Source organism: Mustela erminea, chromosome 8, assembly GCF_009829155.1.
Source record: "Mustela erminea isolate mMusErm1 chromosome 8, mMusErm1.Pri, whole genome shotgun sequence".
Classification (NCBI taxonomy): domain Eukaryota; kingdom Metazoa; phylum Chordata; class Mammalia; order Carnivora; family Mustelidae; genus Mustela; species Mustela erminea.
In genome coordinates, this window is record NC_045621.1 from 62,171,321 (window position 1) to 62,192,450 (window position 21,130).

A 21,130-nucleotide genomic window follows, 5' to 3' on the forward strand; every position below is an offset into this window, starting at 1 on the left:
CAAAATCTATAAAGAGCTTAGCAAACTCAACACCCAAAGAACAAATAATCCAATCAAGAAATGGGCAGAGGACATGAACAGACATCTCTGCAAAGAAGACATCCAGATGGCCAAAAGACACATGAAAAAGTGCTCCACATCACTCAGCATCAGGGAAATACAAGTCAAAACCACAATGAGATACCACCTCACACCAGTCAGAATGGCTAAAATTAACAAGTCAGGAAATGACAGATGCTGGCGAGGATGTGGAGAAAGGGGAACCCTCCTACACTGTTGGTGGGAATGCAAGCTGTGCAACCACTCTGGAAAACAGCACTGAGGTTCCTCAAAATGTTGAAAATAGAGCTACCCTATGACCCAGCAATTGCACTACTGGGTATTTACCCTAAGGATACAAACATAGTGATCTGAAGGGGCACATGCACCCGCATGTTTATAGCAGCAATGTCCACAATAGCCAAAGTATGGAAAGAACCTGGATGTCCATCAACAGATGAATGGATAAAGAAGATGTGGTATTATACACAATGGAATACTATGCAGCCATCAAAAGAAATGAAATCTTGCCATTTGCGACGACGTGGATGGAACTAGAGGGTATTATGCTTAGCGAAATAAGTCAGTCGGAGAAAGACAACTATCATATGATCTCCCTGATATAAGGAAGAGGAGATGTAGCGTGGGGGGGGCGCATGTTTGGGAGGTAGAAAAGGAATAAAAGGAAACAAGATGGGATCGGGAGGGAGAAAAACCATAAGAGACTCTTAATCTCACAAAAAAAACTGAGGGTTGCCGGCGGGAGGGGAGGTATTGAGAGGGTGGTTGGGTTATGGACATTGGGGAGGGTATGTGCTATGGTGACTATTGTGAAGTGTAAACCTGGCGATTCAGACTGTACCCCTGGGGCTAATAATATATTATATGTTTATTAAAAAATTAAAAAGATTATTAAAAGAAAAAGGAGGGGCGCCTGGGTGGCTCAGTGGATTAAGCCGCTGCCTTCGGCTCAGGTCATGATCTCAGGGTCCTGGGATCGAGTCCCGCGTCAGGCTCTCTGCTCATCAGGGAGCCTGCTTCCCTCTCTCTCTCTCTCTCTGCCTGTCTCTCTGTCTACTGTGATCTCTCTCTGTCAAATAAATAAATAAAATCTTAAAAAAAAAAAAAGAAAGAAAAAAGAAAAAGGAAAAACAACAATAAGAGCTAACACAGTATTAGGTTGAATTAGGAGAATAATGGAGTTTGGATCATGGGAAATAAAACTATTTTTTCAAATGTGCTCTCATCAGAGCAAGTATGATAATGAGAATCCTTTAAAATGGTTCTATTAAACAGTTAAATGGGATGGAAAAGTCTAATCTGAGTGCCTGCTTTGTAGCAAACATACTCAATTGTGTCACAATGTAAAAGGAGAGACATGCATGCATATCAGTAGTTAGAACAAAATGTCACCATACTTTGTGAGATGTATGAGCCTAGAGCATGAGTTGTTTATTACCTATGCTCTGCTCTCTGTCTCTGGGAACCAAAAAAGAAGCCATCCATTCTGCCTGGGGTGCAGAAGTTTTCATGATCACTAGTTCCAAAGAGCTGAAACATTGTTTCTCACATTTAAGAACTCTGCACTTCAGGCACCTCCCCGCCCACCCCCCCCCCCCAAGGACCCAGTGCTTGCACTCTAATTAGAAAAGGGAGACTCTGAGTTTGGCACCGGCAGCCCCAGCTTCATTCATCAGTATTCCCTACATCACGCCATGAGTTCTGGTATTATCTATTCTGTTTAATTACAATTAAAGAAAATACTGGTATAATAAATGGGTTTATCAACTCCTACTGGATCATGACTCATTATTTGAGAAATACTGCCTCACATTTTCTCTAAAGTTTCTACAGCCCCCAATACTTAAATTTTCAATTAATGTAATGATAGTCCAAGATATAAAATGACACAGAATATGAAGAAATAGGACTGCCTCCAGTGGTTCAGTGGATAGTTACTTTTTAATAAAAAGATCAGTTTTTTTTCTGTGAGCCCTGAAAAACAGTATAAATCATGTAAAATTTTTATAGACAAAGTATTTTTTATGGATGGTCTTTGTCATAAAAGTTTCTTTTTTTAAAGGTTTCTTTTTTTAATTCAACAGAGCATGCGGTAGCTATTAGTCTTCATCGAATAGTAAATGTAAATCTGAAGATTCAAGACAAAAAAAAATTGGACTAGAAAAATACTACCAACTTTATTTTAACAGTACTTTGAAACAAATTTTATAAAAATAAAAATCATTTTTTAAAAAATTCCCTGCCATTGGTTCTTTTGTAAAACCCAAATCTTTAACAGAAAACATTTGAACTGAGATTAATACTCAAATTAAAATCCTGAAAAAATTATAGAATGTTTTACAGAAATGAGCTATCATTTTTCCCCCTGCATCCATTATCTGTGGACATGTGAAATGAGATGAGGATCTGCCTACCATTGTATCTCTGCACTCTTTCTCTCCCTGACTCATTACACAAATCAGATTTAGCCAAATGCAACAAGATAAAACATGTATATATTTATATGCAAGTAATAATCCATGTATATACATATAAATTTCTGTCTACCCACATTATAAAATCTTACCTCTTTGCTTTCTTCCAGATCTGATTCACTACTGAAGTCCTCTGTGTTTAAATTTTCAAAGTCAGACTCTCCTACAGCAATTGGTACAGTCACAGTAAGACTGGGATTGTTTATGAATGACATGTAATCACTTTCATCAATAATGTATTTTTCAACACTGCTGCCGGTTCCTATTCCACTTGTGGTTCCATTCACATCTTTAAGATAGTCAAGATCTTTCCCAATTTCTGTTGTATGATTGGACATACAACTGTCTTTTTTATTGTTTAGATCATCAAGTGGTTTAATTTCATCTAAAATCTTCTGTTTTCTAACAAAGGATTGTTGAATAAATTCGTATATTTTTCTCTTCACATAAGCTACTCCCTTGTGCATCCTGTCCACGGCTATTTGGAGATTGTTCATTTCATTATCATCATCCGTGGCTGCAAGATTGTCTGCACTAAATGAGCTCAGAAGCAAGGCCAGAAAGAGGTTCAGGACCTTAAAAATAGGACAGATATGATTATAATCTTACCCCAATGTAAAGAAGAGCAGATTGAGATCACTCACTCCTTGAAGTGTAGAGGAAACTCTAAGTTCTAACAGCTAGGTAAGAAAGAAACACCAGAGCAGAGTGATTAGAAGCTGGGCAATCTGAATTTGTGATCTGGCTCAGGAGCTACTACACTCGACAACCTTGGGCAAAGACATGATTTCTGTGGGTCTCAGATTCTCCCACTTACAGAATGAAGGAGTCGAATGAGTTCATCTAAGGTTTTGCTATGTTTAAAAGTGTATGATTATAAGAAAACATATTGAAATATGTACCGTATAAAAGTTCTAACCTTAAAAATCATTGATGTTTGCCATTATGCACTTAAATATATTCTATTGTTTCTCTTTTGATAAACAGAGATGTTGAGTTAGATATTAATTAAAACAAATCATTGTGATCCAGAACAAGAATCGGTATCTTAACATAGGCATTAACACTTATTTTCTTAACCTATTATATCTCTTATACTCCACTATTGATTAATTAGGAGAACTGTTTATAAATAATCTCTAATATTTCCATAAGACTGACACTTAATATATGTATCTTTTGGAAGGTACTAAATTTTTTCTATACTGTAAATAGTACTTCATGTTTTAGACTTAAGGGAGAGAAGAATTGATCAGTTACTCCATTTGGGTAATCTCAGGCATCATTAACCCACCCTTATTTGACTGAGAACCATTAGAGAATTGATTAATATAAGTTGGCTAACACACCTGCCATATGACCTAGAGTGATTGAACGCTATATGCCATGAAGAAGCAGGGAAATGGAAAAATCACTATGAACACTTAAAAGACACCACCCTTCAGTCCTATACTGACAAGTAAGATGAAGCTTTCTTTAAAAAGTTTTTCAGTTCTCCCTCCCTTTTCTCTGCATTTGTAAAATATTCCCAGCATAACCTTCTAGGCCTGTCTTTAATTCTCTATTAAAATGCATCACTAAATGTGATGAAATGACTGACAAGGTTGATTTGAATATAAAAACTGTAGGGTCACTACTATATCGCTGTGTGAGACCCTATGCATATGTAAAGCTAGACACTTCATAAATTATTAATCATAGTTTTTGTTTTGGACAAAATGGTCACCATTCTGTTATACTTTTCATCTATTTCTGAATTACATATCGTAAATGGGTACACACCACCAAATTTCCAATCACCATGACCATCATGAAGACAGTAAGGCACATGGCTTGACCAGCGACCTCCATACAGTCCCACATGGTTTCTATCCACTCTCCACACAGCACACGGAACACAATCAGGAAGGAGTGGAAGAAGTCATTCATGTGCCAGCGTGGGAGCTCACAGCTGGTAGAGATCTTACAGACACAATCTTTGTAGCTTTTACCAAACAGCTGCATGCCGACCACGGCAAAAATGAAGACGATGATGGCCAACACCAAGGTGAGGTTACCCAGAGCCCCCACTGAATTGCCGATGATCTTTATTAGCATATTTAATGTTGGCCAAGATTTTGCCAACTTGAAAACTCGGAGCTGGAAAATAAAAAATATATATATATATTATTATGATCTTTTCATATATTGATCATGATTAATATTGAATCTCTTACAATATCTGTCCTGCCCTTGAACCCACTCAGGCTCATGGCTAATTTTTGGACCCCCTAGGAAGAATCTCATTCTTCCATATTTTAACCAGGTAGATTGTTTTCCCTAAGTGTGAATTTTTTGAGATTACTTGGGGTCCAACTGTCCTTCATTTGTTTTGCGAATGTGGTTCTAAGGCATGCCAGACCTGACACTAATATTAGCGTCCGAATCACAATAATCTCTGTTGAAAAGTTACTTGTTTGTAAATAGCATGCAAAGTGACATCATACAGAGCCCCTGCTATAGGAAGAGACAAGTGTTTATTATTCATTAATACTCCTTTGGACCATTGAGATAGCTAGACGCCTGTATTGAAAATTTTGGAGATTTCTCACACCTATAGTTATTTCCCTGATTTGCAAAGACATATATTTAAATCAGTGGTCATGGTAAGTAATCCTACATATTTTTCTCCTCTGATTTAGGCAAGGAGCATATTTTCCAGAGGTCCAATAAGGAATTTTCTGCATGCCCACCTTGGCTCTGATCACCATTTACCATACAAAGGACTGTTTATATTTTTAAGTTACTATTAAAATGTGATATATTTTTATTAAAAATATTTTCTTCAATCCAGAAATATTAACTGTAGTCATCTCTAGAAACAATAGTTAGTAACAATGGCAACTTATTAGATATTAAACTTATTTTTTTAAATAAAGTTTTTTTCTAAATAAGTAGAGATAATTTTTTTTTTCATTCAGGGATAGTTTTGATGATGCAAATGTTACACAAAAGTTTAAAATGTAAATAGTTGTGTAGTAAAACCCATGAGAGTAGTAAATAAGAGCCCTGCTTGTTGGACAGGTTTTGTTTCTGTTGCTGGGGTTTTTGTTTGTTTGTTTTTTTACCAGTCGGAATGAACGGAGAACGGATAATCCTTCCACATTGGCAAGGCCAAGTTCTACCAGGCTAAGCGTCACAATAAAACCATCAAAGATATTCCAGCCTTCTTGGAAATAATAGTAAGGGTCCATGGCAATAATTTTCAGAAACATTTCTGCTGTAAAGATCCCAGTGAAAACCTAAGATCAAAACAAAATTACTTTAATTCCATCATAGAACAAAATGTTTATGCTAATTTCCCCACAATGATCTGTTACTAGATGCATTTCTGTAGTAATTTATAGTTTATAAAAGAGCTCCCATTTACTTTATTTCATTTTATTGCCACAGAAGTTTATAGAGTCACTAGTGCAGGTAATGCAAACATTACTTTACCAGTGACTCGCCTGGTATCATACAACTAGAAAATGGCAAAACTAGGATTTGAGCCCCAATCTATTTTTAACTTCCATCACATCAAACTGCCTGTCCCTCCAGACTTTATGCAGCACAGGTACTCACAACATCTTGCCTCTGAACATTTTATCTATAAGCAAATTCCCATCTTCCTCAAATCTGATCATTATTATACACATATATCTATTACTATAATATGTGTGTTACTATTATCAATTTGTTAAGCATGTGAAAAAAGTCAATTTACTTCCATGGTATAAATATCAAAGCTTTAAAACTGTAAATACTACAATGCAGGATGCTTTACATGTCTTGCCTTTTACCATCAAAAACCTTAAGCCTCAAAACAAATACTATGAAAAATCCATACATTCCTTTAAAGTCCTCTTTCTTTCAGCAAATAAAAGCTAGTATTCCTAAATTGAGTCAACTGACAAACACTTTAATAATTCATGTTTTTTAAGCACAGAAGAGGAGGATTTAGGTGACAGTCTTTACCAAAAATGGCCTCACTAATCAAATAAAACACAAAATGGACTGCAAGTTTTCAATATTTGATGGTCTTTATATAGAAGAGATGGATAAAACAACACATATCCTACTTAGATCTTGGAAGTGGAAAAGCTGAACACGTTTTTGAGTTCTTATATTTTTGCTTATAATGATGATGATTAAGCAAAATAAAAAGATCTTATCCCCTCCCCTTTTTAAGCCTTCATCAGCTAGGGAATAGCTGCGCTAATATCATTTCAAAAAGCGTGTCCTTAAATTGCTTCTGCATCTTGAAAAAATTATAAATATCAATATTGACTTTTCCAGTAGTATTCTAGGCCTATGCCTATTGCTGTCTTTCTCAGTTTATGCTTTGACATAAAGGGCCATTATGGTGGGCAAAAAAGTAGGGTGTAGCCAGCTAGATATAATTCTTGTCTTTTGGGAACCAGGTGGTAGAAAGAGTGCTTTAAGCTATTATTAAATGGAAACAGTTTCTGAAACAGAAAATTCAATTAGCAATAATCGCGCCTTGGATAAACCTCATTGGCTATGATACTGCCACTGCGCAAAGCTCAAACAGAAAAATTCAAAGATTGAACACATTTACCTTCCAATATGCTTACCAAGTTTCCTACTGTAAGCACATTATTGAAATGTTCTGTCATTGGATAGTGCTCCATGGCCATGAAAAGAGTATTTAAGACAATGCAGATGGTGATGGCCAGGTCAACAAACGGGTCCATCACAACCAGGTTGACAATATGTTTCACTTTTAACCAATATGGTGAACAGTCCCAGATTAAGAATATGTTGGAAAATTTATACCAACAGGGTGGGCATTTCTGTCTGGATTCTTCAAGTTCTAAATTAAAAAAAAAAAAAAAAAAAAGAACCACCAAAAGATATATTTTCATACACACATGTATTTATCTCAGATGCACTAGACTTGTTTTTCAGTAGTCAACACATTTTTATTTGCTAAAGAATCAATCTCTTTTGTACTTAAAAAAAAAAAAAACTATAGAATTTATTCTTTAGACACCTGAAGGTATTTTGTTAACATACACATAGAGCAGAGATAGCACAGAATAGTATTTTTCTCATATGCATTGACAATATAGCTCAGCACTTGGCCTGAAGTGAATGGTCTTTTAAATGAAGTTTCAATAGGAACACAGGATGCAGAAATGTAGATACTGTGTGTAATCTTATGTTAATATCTGTCTAAACTGTCAACCTAAAGCAACAAGAGATAAGGTAGGAATGAATATGAGTCAAGAATCATCTTTAAATTTGTTTTCTTGGGGCACCTGGGTGGCTCAATCCATTAAGGATCTGCCTTCAGCTAAGGTCATGATCCCAGGGTCCTGGGATCGAGCCCCACATCAGACTCCTTGCTCAGCGGGAAGCCTGCTTCTCCCTCTCCCACTCCCTATGCTTAAGTTCCCTCTCTTGCTATCTCTCACTCTCTCTCTCTGTCAAACAAATAAATAAAATCTTTAAAAATTTTTTGTTTTCTTCTGTGAAACGACCCACTTCTTCCCTCCAATCTTGAGAGTATTTAGAATGATGTTGAAGTTCTAAGCTAAAAGGAACAGAAGAGAGGGTCACTATGACTAATGAGATTAGCAAACCTAACAGAAATCCTTTATTCTGCATTTCCAAGGAATTGTCACACATAGGAAAACAATCTTTAGATTTCCAATATCATTGTGCTTAAGTAATCTTTTTAAAAAAGCTCCTAGACTATATGAGTATACTATAACAAATACTAACTCTTAAATAAGATTATATTCTCTTTAGAATGTCTTGTTTTCAATTTACAAATAGAGATATTTGTTTCAAGTGAGGCAATATAAGCTTGATGAAAATAATTGAATGGAAATGGAATGTGTAACAAACCTTCTACTGTATTTGTTAAAATGCTGGCTATACTCATTGCTCGTTGCCTTTGGGAAGGATCTTCTAGAAAATCCATGGAAACATGGAAAGAACTTGACCTTCTCTTCCTCATCTCAGTCTCGGTGGTTGTTCCCTATAAAGAAAATGCTAATGTATTAAATGATTAACTTGAGCAATACGCTAAGAAAAGAACCAAGTGTGACACAGTGAATCTCATGAAACACATGCATCGTGCACTTTCGTATTTAGTTGGTGATGGCAGATATTGCTGACTTATTGTATCATTAACCTGGAATATCCAAACTGTCAACCATTTAGTCATACAGCAAAAACTGAGTTTTTTAGCCTTCTAATTACATAATTTTACGAGACGTGATGTCATTTTGGTACAGTTAATAAGTCTCTTGAGAGACATATTGAACAGTTCGCCTCATTTCTGAACTGATCATATACAACAAACAACCTGAAAAGTCATACACGTGGTCAGGCATTTTATTTTGAGAAGGTAGGCATTTATTTTTCAAGAAATACAAATGATTACAACACAGGTAGCCACCATCTCATTTTCTGTACACAAGACATAGATGGTCATTGACAACACAAACTGTATGTGAGAAACACACACATGCTGCATGGACAACAGTTTCATCCAGGGTACCAAAGCAATAAGTCATCTAATTCTGACTTCGTCATGCCTCATCATGCTGATATATTTCCAAGTGAGTTACCCATCTAATAAGAGGCAGCCTGTGTTCAGAAATTCCTCATCCTCATATACATTCACAAACACGTAACACATGTTTGTACAGACAATTTTTTATCTGTCTGTGTTAACAATTTATTTATGTCTCATCACTTAGTTTCATTTTAAGAAGACATATCAGCATTTTTTTTTTCAGAAAGACATGTGTGAATACTGGAAATTTTAAGATAACAATGAAGCTATCTATGTAGGCACAGTGTTCTTGAAAATCTTCTAAAATAAGGCAGAGCTACAGTGAAGAATCTGTTGGAAAGATTTATTATACACCCTTTATACTTGAACAGAGGAATCATTCATTTACTTTTATATCAAAGCTTTAGAGGATGTCTTGCTATCTAAGCTCAGCATGGGTATATAGCAAATCCTCCAAGTGGAGGCAGCAATTTATTATTGTGTCTAATTTATTCTTAGCACGTTTCATAAGTAAATGCATTCGGTGTTATGCAAGGGAGTGTTGAGGCCTTAAGCTTTAGTTGGTTAGTCTATTAAAGGTATTACAAGATGCAGGTGCATTCACAGCTTGACCAACCAGGAATCATTCTCAAAGGGTTCCATTCTGTAGAAACACTGGCTGGTGCAGCAATAATGGGCCAGCCATGCCTGAACTATTTAAAACTTCCTTACATTGTCATCAGTAGCTGGCTTATCTATTATCACCTCTGGCAGAAGCTGTCCAACAGGCGATGTAGGAACTGAAGGTCCACCAACCAAGGACACCACACCATTGCAATCCACAGTGCTGTGCATCTTCCCATTTGCTGGAAACACTGCCAGCATCCGGGAAGACCTACTGGTCTGACTCAGGTTACTGTTGCGCCGTTCTCCATGCCGTCGGGGCACAAACAAGGAGTCTCTTCGGCTCTCGTTATCCTCAAAGGTGCTGTGCTCATCATCAGCAAAGTCATTCTCCGATCCCACATCTTTTGCTCGCCCTCTAAAGCTGAAAAGGCTTGTTCTGCTATTTCGCCTTGGAGAAAATAGGGAGCCACGGATGCTCAACAAAGACTAAAAGTTTGAAACCAAAAAAAGTATAATCATATTAATATAGCCGCTTGAAATGTGCTTTTAATTTTGCAAGATTAAGTTGAAGGCGATTTCAGTATTCATAAGAGAATGTGATCCATTCCTTTTGATTAATATTCTCATTTTATGTGCTCAAATTAAATCGGTTTTATAAGAGAAGACTTCTAGTCCTTGAGATTATGAATGGGAAGATAGATCACAACTTAAAGTTACTTAAACAAAAAATACAAAGCCCAAAACCTGAAATCACCATTTTTCACATTCAAAAGGAAATATCCTTAGCACATACTATGAACACCATCAACATTCAATAAACATTGGCAGCATGACCTTCACAAGGACACATTTATTTGTTCTTCCTGCTCTTTTCTTTCAAGGAATCTCAACACGTTTCACAAATTGTTTTAGGCCATCTTCCTAAAATCAGTTTACTTTCATTATTATCATTATTTCATCTGTAAGGCACGGACTTCTGAAATTCAGAGTAATGTGTTTTTTGGTAATGTATATCACACCTGATATTTTCAGAAGCACACATGCTGGTTTATAAAGAAGTTAGGCGAAAAAACAAAACAAAACAAAGCAAAACAAAAAAACGCCACATAAAATAACCAAAAGAAGTTATCGATCAGCCAGTCCCTTACGCACATTTTTTGTTTGGTTTGTTATTATCTGCATTAAGGAGGCTGAGGAGCAGAAAGTATAAATGTCATTAGTTTCAAAAGGTATCAGCCGATAGTGTCAAGATGAGAATCCAGGTCTTCTGAATTCCAACCCAGTGTGACCCCAACTATAGAAAACCACAGGCTTACGTATATGTCGAGTAAAATTTTCTCATAGCTATGTGAAGAAAGTATAGGTTTAAATATAATAGACATAGCAGTCAATTCAGTTGATGACAAGTCATAAATCTGATTTAATTCTCCCCCTCTCTTCAGTGTTCTGATTTCCATCCATGCATCCTTTAACTCCGAGGTACCATACCTGGTGTGGGGAGGAGTACCTCTTTTCATACGTCAATCGGTTCCCCTCTATGGAGAAGCGAAACCCTTTTCTCCTGATGCTGTCTTCAGACTCAGACTTGTGGAACTCATCCTCATCCTTCTCCTCCCCACCAGACTGCTCTTTCTGTTTCCTTTTCTTTCTCCGATTTCTTCTTTCCTTAGCACTCTTGGAGCTCAACTTGGAGGCTTCAGAGGAGCTGTCAGAGAGCCCCCCAGTGGCACTAGGTTCTCTGGAATGCTCTGAGGCAGTGACAGCTGCGGCCTGCTACATTAAGGAGAAATGGTTTTAGTGCGGCCTTGGAGACTTTATCTTTTTAAGCTCAAGTATTTTTAGCACATTAAAAAAAAAATACATTTAGCTGACTCAAGCTGATGGTCCATAGAAGAAACTCTGCTAGTACAAATGGGATTTTCCCCTCTTTCTATTTAATGAAGACTTTCAGGGTTAATGTGGTTTTATCTGTGCTAACGTTTATTGTGTTTATATTACACTGCAAAGATCACATATTCAAAAGGATCAATAAAGCATCAACAAGAACATAAACATATCATTTTGGGGGATTTGATTTACTCTAAAAATTGGTATTTAATTAACACTATCTTCTTTTCTCTGAAAAAGAAACTGTAGCATGGAAGGAAAGCTAAATGACTTAATTGAGGTCATATCTCAAGGTAGGAGGAACGTGATAAAAAGGTGAGGTCCTCTTCCTAGTTATTGAAACCAGGCTGCCAAAATGTTATCAATCAAATTTATGGAAGATGATCAAATCCCTTCCTTGCCCCTCCATAATCCAGAAGACTGGAGAAAGGGCAGTCAACAGTTTCTACTAAGCAAAACAAGACATTCCTTTCTCCAAATACCATCTCCAGCTTCTTTAGCTCAGCACTGGTTCTTGCTGGACACATGGGCATGAAACGAAAACAATGTTTTTGATCCTAGCTTGTAATGGTACTCAGTTGGCACTTTTGGATTATTAATGTTGTTCTCAGAGTACCCTCAATATAGGGACTCTTGCCAATAAAGTAATACTCCCCAAACAACTTTATTCTAAAGTAAAGACTCTTGTGTTTGTATACTGAGCAGAAAGCATGAGGAAAGATGAAAGTGATAAGACAGGCATTTTATTGTACGATGAGTACCAATACCTCTCTATAAGAACAAACAATCCATAGGTCACCTGTTCTCCATAAAATTGGTGACTTTCATATGCCTGTTGGATACTGCTTTGTTACAGAACATTATAATACTTCATCACTTCCTTATTTATTATATATGAAAGGCAAGTAAACAATCATATTGAAGGCCAATATATTTTGATTAAAGAAAAGGATAGACTATCTTTTAAGAGCCAGATGAACATCTTTTTATATGACAACCAATACTTTTTTTTCTGAGAAAAGATGGCTTCTTACAATTTTCTCCTAATGCCAGTATGCTCATTCTGTAAGTTTTTCACTTGAGAAGATTTAAAATCACATTCCCCCTTTAGTTATAAAAACCCTAAAACATTAAAAAGGCATGAGAGAGTTCCACTGTGGTCAATATTGCAGACATATTAGAAAAATTAAACTAAATGATCTATAGATGATCAATATATAGAAATAATTACTAATCTTTCATACTACCAGCTTCTCTTAAGTAGAGTCAAACAATTATCCGTCTCTCACTTTCGCTCAGGTATTTTTATAACAACTGAAACAATAAAAAATATTTGTACCATGAGACAGGACATATTTGATTTGGTGAATTTACCTGAGCTGCCTCTTGTTGCTTTTTAAGCTGTTCGAGCATCTGCTGAAATTCAGCCTCTTTCTGTTCTGCCTCTTCCAAGGTGGCCTGATTCTGTTCCTCATAGGCCATGGCCACCACAGCCAAGATCAAATTTATCAGATAGAATGAGCCCAAGAAAATGACCAGCACAAAAAAAATCATGTATGTTTTTCCAGCAGCACGTAATGTCTGAAAATAAGATCATTAAAATTATTTTTTGAATATCACTTCATGAACTAGTGGCTTCAACTTTCAACTTACTTGTGTGTCATGTAGGACTCCAACATAAATAATAATTATGATGGTCACACCCCCTTCTACCTCTTTGTTTCTTTATCCTCTTCCTCTTCCTTTTCTCTTAACTCATGCATTCACATTTTGACCTCTAGGAGGGAATTCTTGGACTCACCAAGAATAAAATGGAATCAAATAAAATACAATGAAGATTTCATCAAAGATCTGAGCCTGTGGTAAAAGTTAAGGAAGACATCAAAGTTATCTTTCTATGTCTGCTTATTGATTTTCATCTCCTGCTACCTGAGGGTACAGATGGGGCAGAGGGGAAGATGTATTTGTAATTGAGAAGACCTATGTTTGAAGAGGGTGGAAAATAGGTTTTGGGCCAAAAGGAATCACCATGACTACTGTGTGTTATAATCAATAGGATAAAGGAATTCAAATCTCCTAATTTCAATTTCCATTCCTTTTACTATATAATACTGTGATTTGGATTTCATAACGAAGATGATTTTCTTATATGCTTCTGCATAAATGTGGGGTATCTCCTCAGATTCTCACCAGTTGGTACAGATTTTCCCAGAAGTCCTGAGTCATCAGTCGAAACAGAGACAAAAAAGCCCAACTGAATGTGTCGAAGCTTGTATAGCCATAATTAGGATTTCTACCAGCTTTCACACACACATATCCTTCTGGACATTGACTATAGAAGGGACAAAAGATAGTATTACAAGAAGTTCTGCTAACTTTTTATTTTCATAGCATGCTATACTTATAACACTGTCTACCCAGGAAAATTGGCTACTTTAAGGGATAGAAGTTATCTCAAGGGATAGAAGCATGATAAATAAGTAACATATTTCCCAGCTTTTGACATAACATAGTTTTACTTATCTCTTGATGTCATCATTAAAAAAATGCCTAGTACTTTTAGTAATATTTTACAAAACTATTTTCTGTTGATAATTAGCATTTTAGCACACTCTAGTTCATTTTTCCTATTATAAAGCCTCTAGAGTTGCCTTCTAGCTCACATACACTACTCTAAGGGACACAGCATTAAAGTAAAAGTATTATTCCTTGTTTTATGAAACATAAAACTTGCTTAATCTTTGAATAATCCCTTACCTTAGAAGTAATATTAATAAAGTATACACATACACAAGCACATACAAATTATTGGCTTACCCTGCATCAGAGCTATTTCCACATAGTAGTGCATCCAAAACACCCTCCAGAAAATAATGATATCCTGGTCAGAAAAAAGAAAGTCAAATGATGAGCAATTTGCATTACATTGCAAAATGAAAGCAAGATCAGGCCCAACTTTTAGGATTCATGGAGTAATTTAAAATACATTATATAATTTATTCAAAGACACAGGTATTTGCCACTTCTTCCTCTAAATACTAGATATTGTACTATAAGGATTGGACACTTAATAATAGAAAGCATTTGTTCTTTGTGAATGTAAAATTAGTTATAATCACAGGTGCTAGCAGAAAAATTTAAGAGGTATCAGTGTTTTCCCACCACCCTTGTGAAAAAGAAAAAATTCATTCTGTAAAAATAGATAAGCATGACAGATTCCTTTGTTTTTCAAAAAGACCACACATTTGAAAATAAAGGGATTGTATCTTTTCTTTCTTCTGTATATTTAAACACTATTTATAAATATTTAACAGTTAATTTTAATTTACATTGTATCAATTTCCAGGATATATCAGAGACAGCTTATAGCAAAAGGAGCATAAATCTGCTAAAAAAATGTAATGGAAAGTGTTAAATAGTAAAGCTAAAATAATTACTAGGGGTGACTATTACCTCAAAGCTTTCTTCCTCTGACAAATTCCTTAGATTGTTTTAATATCAAGTTGAAGTATCACTTCTTTTGTGAACTGTTCTTTGATATTCTCCACTTCCTACCCACTAAAGAATGGCAAAATTAAGAACTCCTCTCACTGTGTTACCAGTAAATATGTAGCTACTTCCATTACTATTATACGCATTGCCCTACATTGTAATTATTTCTTTACAAATACTGTTACTCCTTCAAAGAAAGTCTGATCATTAGTTATTTCCATATTACTATTGCTAGGGCCCAGCAGCCTTTCAATAAAGTTGATTGAATAAATAAGTGAAATGATGACAAAAAGAGAAATGTATCAAATTAAATCATCACTTTAAAAATTTGAATAAAGTTGACAATGTTTCTTTAGTTTCAGGTGTACAACATAGTGATTCCATAGTACAGTATCATTGACTATTTTCCCAATGCTATGCCTTTTATTCCTGTGACTTATACACTCTGTAACTGGAAGCCACTCCCCTTCACCCATTCTGGCCAACCTTTTACTCCTACCCCTCTAGAACCATTCACTCCTACCCCTCTAGAACCAACCTTTCACTCCTACCCCTCTAGAACCAATACATTCTCTGTATTTATAGGTCTGAGTCTGTTTTTCATTTTCTTATCCATTTATTATCATATTTTTTTAGATTTCACCTATGAGTGAAAGCAGATGGTATTTGTCTTCCTCTGTCTGACTTATTTCACTGCTTAGTGAAATAAAACCCTCTAATTCCACTACTGAGTATTTACTCAAAGAAAATGAAAACACTAATTTGAAAAGATATATGCATCCCTATGTTTATTGCAGCATTATTTGCAATAGTCAAGGTACGGAAGCAACTTAAATGTCCATCAATAGATGAATGGATAAGGAAGATGTGGTGTACACGCACACACACACAATATTATAAGCTATAAAAAAGGATGAGATCATGACATTTAAATAATCAAGTGTTTTGTTTTGTTTTAAGATTTTATTTTTCTATTTGTTAGGGTGAGGGAGAGAGACAGAAAGAGAGAGCACACAAACAGGGAGCAGCAGGCAGGAGAAGAGGAGAAGCAGGCTCCCTGCTGAGCAAGCAGCCCAATGCAGGACTCGATCCCGACTCTGGGATCATGATCTGAGCCAAAGGCAGATGCTTAACAGACTGAGCCACCCAAGCATCCCTATAATCCCTATAAGTTTCAAGAAGAAAAATTTTGGATTTTATAAAAAGAAATATTTTCTGGATGTTAAATTTTCAGAGAAATTTATTCTATGCATAGTTCTATAGTGGGAAATACTTCCATTGCTTATGTCTTTACTTCTTCTAACATAGACAAGTAAATTTGGGTAGTATTTCTTAACTTTCGATTAAAATGAAATGCAGTGAAAGGGATATGATACACTCTGGGTGAGTTTTTGACATCAGGTATTTATAAATGAAGTTTTAGCCATTAATGTCAATGATCTAGAAGCTTAATCTGAAGAAAAGACAACTTTCAGTTATAAAGTTTATCTTTAAGTTTAACCAATTTGATTTTCTATCACTTTAAAGGACAAGCCATTTTATTTACATTTTGCATTCAACATAAAATCATCTTTTCAACAGATGGAGCCTTGTTAGGCAAAAAGAAAAGTACAAGTTTATAGAGCTGAAAATGCCTCCGATATTTAGGATTTCTTTTACTTTGACTATAAAAGAAAAAAGGAATCCAGCACATTTTCACTAGAGAGAATAAACCCTCAGTGACATCTTCATAGTTAGTTCCTTGATTTCAGAGGAAGAGAAAAAAAAAAAAAGATTTCAGAGAGTTGGTGACAGAAGGAGACTCATTGGCATATATGAAGTGCATAAGGGACAAGTATTTTTCTTAACCTAGAGATCTGTAACTACATACAAATTATTTGTTGGCATATCACTAATGTCATGAAACAATTAATCTGTATCTTCCAAGGTATTTTCTAGATCTCTGACTATAAAAAGACACCAGGTAGTTTTTTTTATTATGCTATCACGACTTCAAAAATTATCCAACTACAAGTAATTTTTCATGACTAATCTTACTTGTTTTACGAAGCAGTCACTAAGGTTTATTCCTTGTTTTTTTTTTTCTAAGTATTACTCATCACCTTAAAATAATAAAGATATAAGCCCATCTAAAGACTAGGTTTTATATATTTAATACTTTTCTTTAAAAAAAGACACTCCTTTTCCCCATGAATTATGTTCTGTGCCTGCTTTTGAAACATTGCCACTGGCAAATACGAAAAGTAAATAAAAGAGAAAATTTTACTTACTTTCTTTGCAGCTGAATTTTTCAGCCTCCCATATAATGATACCATAGAAAATGGCATTTAGGAGTCAAAATTAGAACAGTTATCAATAAAATAATTAAGTGTATATGCAAACCATTGGTGTGATGACTAAGATCACAATCTATTATGCAATCATTTTCAGAAAATTTTCTATGCCTTGGTGGAAGGCAAATCAACAATGAAAAAATAAATTTACATAACAAAAATTCTTACTTGTATCTTGAATATATGATTTCCAGTCAAACTCAAAGCGAGTTTCATTGACAAGTGTGCCATTGTAATTCATAGTTACATTCCTCTCTATACTGTGTTCCTCCAGGGAAGCATTGGTGGGAGGCCATTGTACACATTTATTCCGCAGGTTACCCATGAACAGCTGCAGCCCAATCAGGGCAAACACGCTCAGACAGAACACAGTCAGGATCATGACATCGGAGAGCTTCTTCACCGACTGGATCAGAGCCCCCACAATGGTCTTCAGGCCTTAAAGAAAGAAGGCTATGACTATGAAGATTTAGAAGGTCGGAAAGAAACAAAACTTCACTCGATTTTCTTGAAACATGTATTTCATGCATCAGTCTGAAAATAATTATAATGCTAGTGGAAAAGCAACAATTCATGGAAGGCTAAAGTGCTAAGGAGATAAGCTCTGGAAACGTAATGATCCAAACATTGAAATGAAGATCATATCCCATTATGTTGAGAGAAAATAATGGGAGATTCATGGTCTTCATGAAGCCTATATTAAGGAAAGGCTCTTGTATTTCTCCTTTTTGCTAATGAAACTCACCCCATACATTCATTAGGGTCAGTTATCAGTTTTATAGCAAATTACCTGAACACATATTCTTAAATGCTTATTTATAAAGAAGAAAATTTCGTTACAATTTTGTTATAATTATAATTTATTATAATAACCACATATGTGGTGTATGTGGTGAAAGTGTATGACTACACCTCAGATAATAAATCCTTTATGCAGACTCATGTTACTCTTTATTATCTTATTTCCTTTATTTTAAAACAATATTAGGATTTATATTATATATACATCATCATCAATACCTACAATGAACAAGAAATTAAAAATTGGTACATTCATTAGAGACCAAATCCTTGGTACAACTGACATAGAGAAAAAGAAAACAAAACATGACATGTCTAAGTACAAATCATGCATGGACTATATATTTCAGTATCTCATTAAAAACACTATTAAACTCTTAGGCTGATAAAAAGTAGAAAAACATAAAAAACTTAAGTCCAAAAAATAAGAATTATTTCCTGGAAAGCACTTGATTTTGATTATGATTTTGATTACTTTATTATGATTCTTGATTTTTCTGTAATGTTGCCAAGCAAAGAAACTGTCTCTGAAAATACTTGATGGGTCAGTCCCAGTTTTTAACTTAGGTCTCACCTGGAATGACTGAAATTGTTTTCAGTGCTCGGAGAACTCTGAATGTTCTTAGCGCTGAGACATTGCCCAGGTCCACAAACTCTGTCACATATCTGTAATAGGGAGTTCACACACACAACACAATAACAAGATACAAAGAAAGAGTTGTAGGTACAAGGAGCCTTGTGCTTCACACCAATCACTCCTTACCTGTAATTACAGAAATAGTTTTCAAAGCTCTCAAGACTCTGAGAGTTTGAAGAGCTAAAAAATTGCCTAGGCTTACAAATTCTGTTACATACCTGTAGAATTAAATCAGAGTTATTTAAGGTTTAAGCAGGGTTTATATTATTTTCTTGGGCCTTTTATGAAGATCTTCTTGGCAACTCAGAATGATAATTTTGTTTTCTTAACTGATGTAATTTAAAGCTGTTGGTAGATGTAAACTTCATAAAGTATATAATCCTGTTGTTATTTTGGCAAGCAATATAACCAACATCATGTGTAACTATGGAGAACTAAGTAAACAGAAATAATTCTTGGCTATAGTTTCAGGGTTTCAGTTAAAAAAAATAATAAAAGGCATGAAATCATCCAAGAGAAATCAAACAGGAAAAGGCAGATTGCCTTACTAACTATCTGTACATGAAAAGGTTTTTCTAGTGCAACTCCTAAGAGAAAGTTAGGCAAGGTAAGAACAAGATTTTTCGAGGGCTTTATGGTGTCCCTGGAAGTACTGCTACTTTAGTCTCAAAAAACCATTGTCTCAACATGCTTTCTTTGGAACTGTAGCCAGAAGGAATGGGGAAGAATGGGCTTACCCTAACTAGTTATGGAAATAAGATGAGACAGGCAGCATTTGGAGCCCTGGGTATGTCAGCCCTGCTTCTCCTCCCATTTACCCCATTAGGCCTACAAGAAGCCAAGAAAATCAGCTCCTGAAGAAATGGTGAGGGCAGGTGGACGCTGACCACCTTCCTCCACACTAATTTCACCTACTCCTCAATGGCCTTTGATTACTCCTCCGAGTATCTCCTTCCTTGGGCAAGTTTACCACTAGAAAAAAAAGGAGATGGATGGAGAAATTGGGCATATTTCTGAGTGCATCTGGATGGGAGATGAAGACAAGGTTTAGGTTGAGGTAAAGACAATAGGAAGAAAGTCATAGAGGGAAGGAAAAGAAGAAGAAAGAAATGGGATCCGGTGATGAGTAGGAAGAGAGGGAGGACGCGTCTGTTGATAAGTCTTCAAAACCAATTTGTTGATGGAACAAAAATTTAGTCTATTAGATACATAATATATAAAACACCTTATTTTTTCCTATTAGTTTTATCTGTCAAAATGTTTTGATGCTCATAGATGTTTAGATTCCATTATTCTACCACACTAATAAAAGAAGGCAGAGAGAGGGGCATCTGGGTGGCTCCGTCCGTAAAGCATCTGACTCTTGATTTCGGCTCAGGTCATGATCCCAGGGTTGTGAGATGAAGCCCCACATTAGGCTCCGTGCTCAGCATGGAGTCTACTTGTTCCTCCCCCTCCCTCTGCTTGCAGTCTCTCTCTCTCTCTCAAATAAAAAAATAAGTAAATAAAATCTTAAAAAAAAAAAAAGAAGACAGAATACATAATATAAATAAGGTCAATAAAGATTTGTGCAGCCAGCAGTTGTTTGTAGCTGTGATTTTTAGAAGCACTTTCACAGATATATTATGAATACACCTGTACTTTCATATTATGTGCATGTGGAAGGGGTTTTGAGTGTGTTGAACAAGTGGCATGTATGAGGTTTGCTGACATGTTTGTTCCACGTGAAAATTGTAACTTCAACTCCCTGCAGAGGTTGTATGCCACTTTGACTCCTGTTGTGCTAAATAAGATCAGGAGTTTAAATGTATAAATCACACCAAGGTATTTTTCAGTTAAAGCAAGCTTAGTCTTTAAAAACAGAAGCACTCATAGAAAGCCAAATTGCATTCTATCTTACAGTTTCAAAAAAGGCACTTACGCAAATGTAATGACAGTGAAATCAAGCCAGTTCCATGGGTCCCGAAGAAAAGTAAAGTCTTCTAAACAGAAGCCCCTTGCAATAATTTTTATAAGTGATTCAAAAGTGTATATTCCTGTGAAGGTGTACCTGGAGGCAAGTATCCAAAAAGATTTGATAAAGCAATGATTTTCTCTTATAGTATATCAATTTCTTACCACTGTGTCATTGGAATAGAGAAATATTAAAAAAGGAATCTAAGCAAGTTGATGTTATTTTCATTGAAATAAACATACCCTTAAATTTAAATTCACTCCCTAAGATATAAAGAGTTGTTTTTAAAGCGAGCAAAAGGCAGAGTAAGAAATA

General features: G+C 35.5%; 1 protein-coding gene and 1 pseudogene across 9 annotated transcripts in view; both read right to left on the minus strand.

Moving 5' to 3' along the window:
- LOC116597709 (sodium channel protein type 1 subunit alpha) overlaps positions 1-21,130 on the minus strand; it is a 140,334-nt gene that overhangs the window by 45,859 nt on the left and 73,345 nt on the right. For 7 of the 9 annotated variants that reach the window (XM_032355804.1, XM_032355795.1, XM_032355797.1 and 4 more), the window contains 13 exons: positions 20,783-20,911; positions 18,799-18,890; positions 17,592-17,861; positions 14,416-14,479; positions 13,789-13,930; positions 12,973-13,179; positions 11,200-11,484; positions 9,817-10,197; positions 8,430-8,562; positions 7,151-7,389; positions 5,642-5,815; positions 4,317-4,673; positions 2,627-3,109 (listed from right to left, as the gene is read on the minus strand). In XM_032355804.1, coding sequence (XP_032211695.1) covers positions 2,627-3,109; positions 4,317-4,673; positions 5,642-5,815; positions 7,151-7,389; positions 8,430-8,562; positions 9,817-10,197; positions 11,200-11,484; positions 12,973-13,179; positions 13,789-13,930; positions 14,416-14,479; positions 17,592-17,861; positions 18,799-18,890; positions 20,783-20,911 — 2,956 coding nt within the window. The remainder of the gene's footprint in view (positions 1-2,626; positions 3,110-4,316; positions 4,674-5,641; positions 5,816-7,150; positions 7,390-8,429; positions 8,563-9,816; positions 10,198-11,199; positions 11,485-12,972; positions 13,180-13,788; positions 13,931-14,415; positions 14,480-17,591; positions 17,862-18,798; positions 18,891-20,782; positions 20,912-21,130) is intronic. The other 2 variants (XM_032355802.1, XM_032355801.1) reach the window with 2 other exon arrangements.
- LOC116597940 lies at positions 6,972-7,100 on the minus strand (annotated as a pseudogene).